Source organism: Drosophila innubila (assembly GCF_004354385.1).
Source record: "Drosophila innubila isolate TH190305 chromosome 3L unlocalized genomic scaffold, UK_Dinn_1.0 0_D_3L, whole genome shotgun sequence".
Lineage (NCBI taxonomy): Eukaryota > Metazoa > Arthropoda > Insecta > Diptera > Drosophilidae > Drosophila > Drosophila innubila.
In genome coordinates, this window is record NW_022995376.1 from 4,542,912 (window position 1) to 4,553,225 (window position 10,314).

Below are 10,314 nucleotides of genomic sequence, written 5' to 3' on the forward strand. Positions count from 1 at the left end.
TTTGAGATTTAAAATTTTGAATTTTCAAAATTTCAAAGGGGGGACCCTTAGCATCGAACCGACGATCTTGAGGAAAATAACTTTTTTCACAAAATTAATTAATTTTGAATCCAGAATGAATTTAGAGGCCAAGCCATAATCAAATTGACCTGTCGAGTGAAAATCGGTCAAGTTTTGGGAAAGTTATGACAGTTTGAAGTTTAAGATAAAGTGTCAAGGGGTAAGTATGGAAAAAATTCACAGTGATGACCAAAAAATTTAATTTTTTAAGCTAGTAAAATTTTGATGCAGAATCAATTTAGGGGCCAAATAATGATCAAACTGATATTCCGCATGAAAATCGGTCAAGTTTTGGCAAAGTTATGACAGTTTGAAGTTTAAGATAAAGTGTCAAGGGGTAGGTATGGAAAAATTCACAGTGATGACCAAAAATGCAATTTTTAAGCTAGTTAAATTTTGATGCAGAATCAATTTAGGGCCAAATAATGATCAAACTGATATTCCGCATGAAAATCGGTCAAGTTTTGGCAAAGTTATGACAGTTTGAAGTTTAAGATAAAGTGTCAAGGGTAGGTATGGAAAAAATTCACAGTGATGACCAAAAATGCAATTTTAAGCTAGTAAAATTTTGATGCAGAATCAATTTAGGGGCCAAATAATGATCAAACTGATATTCCGCATGAAAATCTGTCAAGTTTTGGCAAAGTTATGACAGTTTGAAGTTTAAGATAAAGTGTCAAGGGGTAGGTATGGAAAAAATTCACAGTGATGACCAAAAAATGCAATTTTTTAAGCTAGTAAAATTTTGATGCAGAATCAATTTAGGGGCCAAATAATGATCAAACTGATATTCCGCATGAAAATCGGTCAAGTTTTGGCAAAGTTATGACAGTTTGAAGTTTAAGATAAAGTGTCAAGGGGTAGGTATGGAAAAAATTCACAGTGATGACCAAAAAATGCAATTTTTTAAGCTAGTAAACTTTTGATGCAGAATCAATTTAGGGGCCAAATAATGATCAAACTGATATTCCGCATGAAAATCTGTCAAGTTTTGGAAAAGTTATGACAGTTTGAAGTTTAAGGTAAAGTGTTAAGGGGTAAGTATGGAAAAAATTCACAGTGATGACCAAAAAATTTAATTTTTTAAGTTAGTAATATTTTGATGCAGAATCAATTAAGAGGTCAATCTTTGACCAAAATGACATTCCGCTTAAAAATCGGTTTAGTTTTGACAAAGTAATGAAAGTTTGAAGTTGATCTGACTTTGGATCTAGCGACTTTACAAGCCAAGATTTTTGTCTAACTTGACATGATTTTTTCCAATACAAATTGTGAATTTCTGAAGACGAACTCAGAGTGGAGATACAATCGAAGCTGCTTCAATTTCCCATATAAAATATGTGGTTAGTCATAAAAATCAATAAACATTTTTTAATAATTAGTCGCTTGATTTTGATTTGCTTAAAAACATACATATATATTTTTATTAATGATGTAAACTGCATTTCAGCAGAATTATACTGCGTCATGTGTGCTGGAAATATCTGATATAAATATTTATGCGTAAGTTTATTTTGTATACTGTTTAAATATAAATATATACGTCACTATAATTCACATGAAATAGTAATGTTTAATACAAGTTTACTAAGTGTTAATACTAATTCTAGGAGCATATTCGAGCGTTTTTTAATAACTATATATATCCGTGATCATATTCATTTCGAGTCTGACATGGACATGGATAAGAGCAATCCTAAGTCCTTAGTTATCCATAAAGTATTGAGTATTTGCAAATTGAGTCTCATGCTGCTGTTGTTGTTGCTGTGCTGCTGTTGACGGCGACGCTGCCGTCCAAAAGTCCAACTAACGTCGCCACATACTGGCGCCCACACCAATGCCGCCGGAGGCGACTCCCCGACGCACCGCCTCCATCTCATCCTGGCGATTGTCGCGGTAGGCGCGCTTGGTGTCCTCAAACTCGCGCAGCCGCTGATTATAGCGATCAATCTGATCACGTAGTATCAAATCCTCATGCGTGGCTCGTCGTTCGTCGTATTCCAAGCAACCAACGCCATCCAAACGCTCCAGATCCAACCAGCCACGGAAACGCACACAGACGCCGTTCATAATGAAATAGGACTTGATGTGCACCTTGCCGTGCTCCTTGTCAAAATCACACTCCTTGTCGTGCACATAGGGATTCTGATTGGCATTGAACACCAGCTGCAGATTCGTTCCCGATGCCACAAAACTCGTCTCCGTGTGTCCCTCGCGACATCCGTTCATGAAGCGCACCTGACGCTCCTCAATGCTCCGCTCCCGATAGCCCGTGTAGCGTATCTCACTCTCGCGACTTAGGCGACGGAAGAGCTCGTCACTCTCGAACTTGGACTTCTGATCGGGCACCACTCGAGGCATCTTAAAGATGAAACGGGGCTTCGGTTGCTCGTAGAGTCCAATTGTGTCGTAGGGTATCATGTTGGCCAGTGCTGCTGCCTCGTTCATCATCTTGCTAGGTTTTCTCTTTTCTCTATACGCACAATACAATAAAGTTTTGGTGTTTTTTTAACTTTTGGCGCTTTTTGTGCCTTGATTTATTTATAATTTCAATTTGCTGCAGAAACAACAACGCATACAACAAAAAATACTTGCGGTTTTGTTATACTAACCGATAAGCTGTGGCGGTCGACCGATAGACCGTCGATACATTTGGCGCTGCCACCTAAACGGCGAGCCTGCCATCCCGTTTTTTTTGTTGCGGCATGACTATTAAAACGAGTTGGCAGTTCCGCGCTCCATATGACCTCAGCGTTTGTTTGTTTACAATTGTAATTTTGGGAATTAACCTCTTTGGAGAACTTATTATGAGCGAAACGAGCCAGGCTTTAGATGATGCTGGTGACAATGAGAAGCGCCCTCAGTTCGGCACACGTTTACTCAAGGATGACGCCGACGTTTTTAAGCACAACGCTTGGTAAATATCTGCAACGGAATTTGGCCAGCAAAACTTGGGAACACACTCGCCAGCGCAAGAAACCAAGTGGAGCTGGTGGACGGATACTCAGCGATGCGCGGGAGGTGTTTGAGTTTAATGCATGGTATACAGATTTCCTCAGTTAACCACTCACACACATTCTAAACTTTAATTTACAGGGACCACGTGGAATGGGATACGGAGCAGGAGCAGGCGGCACAAGCAGCTGTTGAAAAGAATTCGACGCTGAAAATGAGCGACGATCAGCGGGAACGTTTCCAAACGGATGCGCCCAAGTTCTGGGATTCGTTTTATGGCATACACGACAACCGATTCTTCAAGGATCGCCACTGGCTGTTCACAGAGTTCCCCGAGCTAGCACCCCTGCAAGCCAACGAACAGTCACAGCCCCGGAGCATATTCGAATTGGGCTGCGGCGTTGGTAATACCATACTGCCCATACTTCAGTACAGCACAGAGACGCAGCTGCGGATCTATGGATGTGACTTCTCAGAGCGAGCAATTGAAATCCTGCGCAATCAGCAACAGTTCGATGCCAAACGCTGTGAGGTGTTTGTAATGGATGCCACACAGGAGCAGTGGCAGGTGCCCTTTGAGGAGAACTCCCAGGACATCATTGTGATGATCTTTGTGCTGTCGGCCATTGAGCCCGCCAAGATGCAGCAGGTGTTGGAGAACTGCTATCGTTATCTGAAGCCAGGTGGTCTTCTGGTCTTTAGGGACTACGGTCGCTATGACCTGGCGCAGTTGCGCTTCAAGAGCGGCAAGTGCCTGGAGGATAATTTCTACGTTCGTGGCGATGGCACCATGGTTTACTTCTTCACCGAGCAGGAGCTGCGGGACATGTTCCAGAAGGCGGGCTTGCAGGAGGAGCAGCTAATTGTGGATCGACGATTACAGGTCAATCGTGGACGATGTCTTAAAATGTACCGTGTATGGATACAGACGAAATTCCGTAAACCTCTTTAAACCCGAAATCTAACCGATTTCTACTCGTTAAATATTAAGTCAACAGTCAAAAAGCTACTCGTTACATTTTAATTTTGAAAGCTTTTCGCTCTCGTCCTTCTTCAATGAGCTTTTTTCCCAAATACACATAACAGTTAAGAAAGCTGCAAGTTTTCGCAGTTGGCTAAAAACGTCGTAAGTGAAAATTTTCCTTGTGCTGCGTAAATTTAATTCATTTAGTATTTAAATATATTATACTCTTGAAATAAGTGTTGCCAATGTTAAATTCTACAGACTATAGCTCAGAAAAAGTTGAAAATTTATTAAACAAAAGCGTTGAAGTTGGCTAATCCAAAAAAAGTTGTTGTGTAAAAATTTCATTGATTTTTCCTTTTGCAATAGCAAAAAATTTGCCACTAGCCAAAGTAGTTTACAACGCATACAAAAGAATTCGGTAGCAATATTTATTGTGGCTTAAAGTGCGCCTGCAAGTATGCAATAAAAAATTGAAAAATTGTGTTTTTTAAGAAAATATTGAGAATTAATTAAAGTGGTGTGTGGGCGGGCGTTAGTCCCTATTTAAATAGTTAACTTAAGCATTTAAAGCGAAATAAACATAATGACTGTTATACTATAAATAGTTGTAACTATTTCTGTTCTCTATCCACAACAGTTTCAACACACACACACCGACCGAGCCAGTGAAGAATTCCTTTGTAGAGCGCTCCGCTGCAAAAGGCTGTCGTGGCAAGTGGAACCCGCACATACACACACACATTTACAAAAAAAAACACACTCATACATCTCTGGCAGTGTCCCCCACTTTGTGTCTGTGTGCGAGAGAGCGTGTGCGTTGAGTTGAGCGCAAATTCATTGACGATTTGTTGAGAAAAGCTTACAAGAAGCAGAGCGAGAGTGTAACGTCCAGCGAGCGAGAAAGCGTGCAAGAGAGCAGAGAGAGCGCGTAGGCATCGATAACAAAAACAACGAACGCTGCACCCAGCACCTGCCCATTCCTTCGCCCCCCCGCAACCATCGCCGACAGCAACCCCCGCAACCAAAACAGCGCTCTCAAGTGAAAGACGTTTGGGCAAGTGCAGTAAAAAGTCCACGGGACACGGACACGGACACAGTGCGAGACGCAGGCGACGTTCAAATTTGTTAATACAACAACAATAGCAGCAACAAACACAACAACAAACAGAAAGCAATGTAAGTGATGGCAAATTATTGATTTCTTTCTTTCTCTCTTTGAGCATTTCAATGGAAATTATTTGTGATACATTTAAAATAATACAAACATATACATATGTATGCATGAATAGTTTGCATTAAAATGTTGATCTTTGTCTCGACCAAAATACTGTGGACAATGTCCATATCCAAGTCCAGGTCCGTGTGGCATCACATGGCATTTTCCCGCACCGCAAAATCGATAAAGTTGTGTTCTTTTGTCGTGCACTGTCATGAGTCAGCCTTTTAATATGCCCATGTATTTTCCAGCTACACTTGTAAAAGAAAAATAAACGAATTGAATGTATAAATAATATTTTTAATACTACTACTTGCTATGCTGCCCACTCAAGAGCCTCTAAAATGGGCAAGAAAGACAAGAATAAGGAACAGTAAGTGCCTTGCTCCAAAGCTCTCTTTGAGTAGCCCGGCTAGAAACTTGAGCACTTTGCATACCCAGCATACAACACACACACACACAAACATACATATATATAAACATATCTACAGCTAGTCAAGTAATTGTTTTGACAAAATTATTTTTTATTTTTTAATTTTAAGGCTTAAAAAAACTGAAGAAAACTGAGATTTTCCATTAAATCTGTTTTCTCCTATCATTATCCAAGCAAAATCCCTTTTTATGAATATTTTTCTAATGAAATTTTCAACAAAAAAAAAACCTTTTATATCATATAATCTGAGCGAAATTCCACATTAAATTCCGACTTCTCTTTACACATTATACTGTTTTTTTGTTTTTATTTTATTATTGTTGCCTGTGAGTTTTCTGCATTTAACTATTTTAAAAACTAAAAAAACAATTGTATGAATACTTTTCTTAGTCAAATAAATTACTTGACTAACTGTTTAGCTCTATACAGACACACACATATGTAGGTATCTTGTATATCATGTGTAATAAAAGAGTCCCCAAGTCCCAGTACTTAATTTGAGATCTCCATGGGGAGTTGATTAGCCTCAGCAATGCCATTATTGATGACTAATGAGCGTATTCCGTACTCCGCATCTCCACAGGGCGGATGCTGCAGCAGCTGGCGATGCACCACCAACCGATGGCCCACCAGCCGGCGAGGGTGGCGATGGTGAGATTGTGGGCGGACCACGCAATCCGCAACAAATTGCGGCACAAAAGCGCTTGCAACAGACGCAGGCCCAAGTCGATGAGGTGAGTACCTATTAAACTCAACTCAATCGGATATACATTAGTATTCAAATCAACTAAATCCCTTTCCAGGTTGTTGACATTATGCGCACGAATGTCGAGAAGGTTCTGGAGCGAGATGCTAAACTCTCCGAGCTGGACGATCGTGCAGATGCCTTGCAACAGGGTGCCTCGCAGTTTGAACAGCAGGCGGGAAAACTAAAACGAAAATTCTGGTTGCAGAACTTGAAGGTTCGATTTCAAATTGTTTATCTAACTTACAAATTTCAACTCCAAAAAATTACTTACAGATGATGATCATAATGGGCGTCATTGGACTGGTCATTGTTGGCATTATAGCAAGTAAGTTATTCGTGCGGAAATCCCTAGATTGTCTTCTGACATCAAAAAAAAACAAAACTACAACTAGACACACCCCTAAAAATAAACTTATAATCACACAGACCCAAAAAAATACTAACACATCCATCAATTCCTTCAAAAAAAATATTGTTTACTGCCTTTGATTTTAAACAAACTTATTTTAGTACAAATTTAGCTTTAATTTGGAATACACAAAAACTAAATTCGTTTGTTTCTTGTTTATTTATTTTATATTCCGTCACTACTTTTTTCTCTAGGTAACTTTATGTAGATTGCTAAACAACTTATCTATAAGCAAATACTAGTAACTTAGTTACAAATGCAATGCTATAAATCAACCCAACAATATCGAATCAAATCAAATTCAAACTCATTTAACAACTGCTACGAGTAGAACGAAAACTCACAGTCCAACTGTCGTACGTACGATCATCGTTCGCTTAAGTACTGAATTTGAAATAGACGCCTTACGAAATTATCCAAAATTGTTGTCAATTACAAAATTTAAAAAATATAACAAAAGAGAAAGAAAGAAAATTCGAGCGATCGATCAAGCAATTGCATCCAATGTACAATCCAACTACCAGTAATATAAAAAAATTAATATCTAAATTTGAAAAAAAAAAAAAAACTTCAACATCATCTGGTTCCATACGATCCCATACGCACCAGGTTCGGTAATTTGATTTAAGGCCGTGTGTTGTTTTTGTTATGTTGTAAATTTAAACACCCTGTAATAAATTAACGTATCTTTGTTTATGTGTGTTGATTTAAATGTTTTGGGTTGTTAGCAACCTCAGAAAACCCTATGTCCGCTTTAAATCAAGTAATACTCGAATACGGCCGAGTTATCTATAGTAAATTTAATTTATACCCGTAATTGTAGGAACCTTAGTTCAATGTACTTAAAATAGTTGAAATAGCTTATCCGTAATCCGTAAACCGTTAAATTTGTGGTTTGTTTAGTGTTTTTGTCTTGTTTTTGTTTCGTATTGGCGTACTAGACTACAGATATACAACAACAACAACAAACAGCCGCAATGTCCTTTGTCACAAACTTGAACTTCCCCTTTAAATGGTAATTGTAGATTAAACATAACCCAAAACTTAACTCAAAGTTAATTGGTCAATAAATAGCAAATGCATAAAGTACTGCAGATTTATTATAAATATATTATTTCTTAATAGTTTATAAATGTTTTCTTTTTGTTATTTTAAAACACTGAATATTTTTAAACATTCACCACAGCCACAATAAACCACGTCCCGCCCACGCCCACGCCCACATTTACTGTACACTCACCAAATGGTTTTTTTTTCCAACAATTACAGAGAAAGACGAAGAATAAAAATTTGTGCAAGCTTTAGCTTTAAACATTATTAACAATAAGCAATTATGATATGAAATTCTTTAACTTTTGATTGATTTTAATTGAGGTAAACCGAAAAACAGAGAAAAATAGAAATACTTTATCGCTAGGTGCACAAATCACATTTACTATTGTTTTCAAGTAGTTATATATGAAATAATTTCGTAATTATGTAGGGAAAAAAAGTCATGTCGGATTTTTTTCGAAAATTTTTGGTTGTTTAAAAAAACAGCTTAAAATCTAACGTTAATATCCAAGCTGACTTTCTTTCCAAAACACAATACAAGTGAAAATTTCCACACACTTTAATGGCTTGTTTCAAAAAATTGCAATTGAACAATTTCTCGTAGAACCTTTCATGTCGGATGATGCTGGTGATACTCCATCTCCTGCTTTGCAGCAGGTTCATGCACCTGCATCCGCACCTGCATCTGCACCAGTATCAGTAACAGCACCAGCATCAGCACCACAACAACAACAACAACAACCACCACCACTACCACCATCACAACACACAAATCAAATCAAATCCGAACCACCAACGACACTCGAGAAAACTCCATTGGCTGAGAAATTGACCGATGACCCACCGAGTCCCAAGGATGACGTGGCGACAGGACAATAAAACGCTCAACACCAACAACAAGAACAACAACCAAAACCAACAGCACAACAGAAAAAATAATAGAACCAACAACAACTAGAAAAAACATTTCACACTTTGTTTTCAAATTCAAAATCAGATTACGATAATTATCGAACACTGTAAGCAAACAGCAACAACAACAATTTACATGGCTTTACACGTGTGCTTATCGATTATTAATCGATATTTATCATTTTAGCTGCATGTATGTGAATCAACTAACCGTTATTTCGTACGCAAAAACTTTTTTCTTTTTTCAAATTTAAGTGTGTGTGTTTTATAATTTTTATTATTATTGATGTTGTTGTTTTTGATGTGAATTTTACTTTTTTTCCCAATTAACTTAAATGAACAACTTTTCTTTAGTTAAATGCACCAACAGTTGAACAGAATGTGAAAAATAAATAAAATTAAAAAAAAACTGTCAGTTGGGTGGAAAACATGAAAACTTCTACGCTTAAAAATAGCTTTTCATGATGTCTTGCATTAATATTATTATGATGATTCATAATGCTTTCAAATACATAATTCACCCTTTCCTCCAAAACTGAGCTATCAAAGTTCATTAAAGTGTAAAATACATATACATATATAAATATAAATATTTGGCGTATATTCGTATATTTGTATCTATGTAATTGTCATTCAATTGATCAAATCGAAATTGATCAAATCATTTTATTATTATTAGAGACTAATAAACTATTTTCTCTCTCAAGATAAACTTGGCTTCATTGGAGGCGAACCGGAACAGCCGCCATATTACCAACAGTATCCCTATCGTCCACCACCCCCGGCCCAAGGGCCACAACCCGCTGCAGAACAACCGGCCCTGGTGGACAACGGACCTGGAGCTGGGGCTGGGGCAGTTTCAGGGGCAGGGGAAGCGGCCAAAGCGGAGCATGGTGGCGTATAAGTAATTATGGATGGCATTTACTTATAAAGCCAAAAGAATGTTTCTACAATGACATCTAAAAGAACAGAAAACAGAAAACAAAAATAAGAAAATGAAACTCAGTTAAACTAGAAAAAATCTCGAGAATTGCAAAACATAATAATTTCTACGTAAAACTTGTACTAACAGAGAGGCATTACAAGAAAAATGCAGCAAAACATTTTAAGTAAAAATTATGACTCATAATATTAATAATAAATAATTATAATACACAAATCTAAAAGACGCTCCGGACAAATTAAAGTTGTTGCTAATTTGTTTATGGTTACATTATTTCATGCATATAACTTATATATATGAATATATATTAAATATATATATAAATAAATGCTAATATACATATATTGTACTTAATACTTACTTAACCCTCTGTGCTGGCAACAAGGAGCGCCAGTTTTAAGGTCAAGGTTCAGGTTGCTTCCCAAATTTTCGCATTCGCAGCTCTTTGAACTCAGTTTCCTTAGCTAACAAACATGAAATTTCGAACAAACTTTAGACAAAATCTAAGCTTTTGTTCCTAACTAAAACAAAAAGTTACAAATATATTTGAAATGTATAATCCAAAAAGTAAAAAATGATAAAAAATGAAGCCACAGAGGAGAATGATAAAAAAATTAC

The 10,314-nt window shown here is 37.3% G+C and overlaps 3 protein-coding genes across 7 annotated transcripts; 2 read left to right on the forward strand and 1 right to left on the reverse strand.

Moving 5' to 3' along the window:
- Positions 1-1,545: 1,545 nt before the first annotated feature.
- Positions 1,546-2,715, reverse strand: LOC117787784 (protein big brother). The gene has a single exon (XM_034626398.1). The coding sequence runs from the start codon at positions 2,509-2,511 to the stop codon at positions 1,867-1,869; it is 645 nt and encodes a 214-aa protein (XP_034482289.1). The 5' UTR covers positions 2,512-2,715; the 3' UTR covers positions 1,546-1,866.
- Positions 2,716-2,797: 82 nt separating this feature from the next.
- On the forward strand, positions 2,798-4,737 carry LOC117787780 (methyltransferase-like protein). 2 transcript variants are annotated; one of them, XM_034626390.1, is made up of 3 exons: positions 2,798-3,101; positions 3,157-4,141; positions 4,620-4,737. In XM_034626390.1, exons 1-2 carry the CDS (start codon positions 2,893-2,895, stop codon positions 3,965-3,967), a joined length of 1,020 nt encoding a protein of 339 aa, XP_034482281.1. In that variant the 5' UTR covers positions 2,798-2,892; the 3' UTR covers positions 3,968-4,141; positions 4,620-4,737. The 2 variants fall into 2 exon arrangements, with proteins under 2 accessions (XP_034482281.1, XP_034482282.1); XM_034626391.1 differs by having other exon boundaries at positions 2,799-2,977.
- Positions 4,738-4,881: 144 nt separating this feature from the next.
- LOC117787783 (vesicle-associated membrane protein 2) lies at positions 4,882-9,838 on the forward strand. 4 transcript variants are annotated; one of them, XR_004617698.1, is made up of 7 exons: positions 4,882-5,158; positions 5,533-5,571; positions 6,215-6,365; positions 6,435-6,593; positions 6,653-6,704; positions 8,058-8,162; positions 9,461-9,525. XR_004617698.1 is itself a non-coding variant. In XM_034626394.1 (6 exons), exons 2-6 carry the CDS (start codon positions 5,543-5,545, stop codon positions 8,718-8,720), a joined length of 666 nt encoding a protein of 221 aa, XP_034482285.1. In that variant the 5' UTR covers positions 4,882-5,158; positions 5,533-5,542; the 3' UTR covers positions 8,721-8,770. The 4 variants fall into 4 exon arrangements, 3 of the variants coding, with proteins under 3 accessions (XP_034482285.1, XP_034482287.1, XP_034482288.1); XM_034626394.1 differs by lacking the exons at positions 8,058-8,162; positions 9,461-9,525 and adding an exon at positions 8,446-8,770; XM_034626396.1 differs by lacking the exons at positions 5,533-5,571; positions 8,058-8,162; positions 9,461-9,525 and adding an exon at positions 8,446-8,770.
- The last annotated feature ends 476 nt before the right edge of the window (positions 9,839-10,314 follow it).

Coding starts and splice junctions, on each gene's coding strand:
- LOC117787784 (XM_034626398.1), bottom strand. CDS start 2,511: ATGATGAACGAGGCAGCAGCACTGGCCAACATGATACCCTACGACACA.
- LOC117787780 (XM_034626390.1), top strand. CDS start 2,893: ATGATGCTGGTGACAATGAGAAGCGCCCTCAGTTCGGCACACGTTTAC. Junction 3,102..3,156: donor GTGTTTGAGTTTAATGCATG/GTATACAGATTT, acceptor TTTAATTTACAG/GGACCACGTGGAATGGGATA.
- LOC117787783 (XM_034626394.1), top strand. CDS start 5,543: ATGGGCAAGAAAGACAAGAATAAGGAACA. Junction 5,572..6,214: donor AAAGACAAGAATAAGGAACA/GTAAGTGCCTTG, acceptor GCATCTCCACAG/GGCGGATGCTGCAGCAGCTG. Junction 6,366..6,434: donor CGCAGGCCCAAGTCGATGAG/GTGAGTACCTAT, acceptor ATCCCTTTCCAG/GTTGTTGACATTATGCGCAC.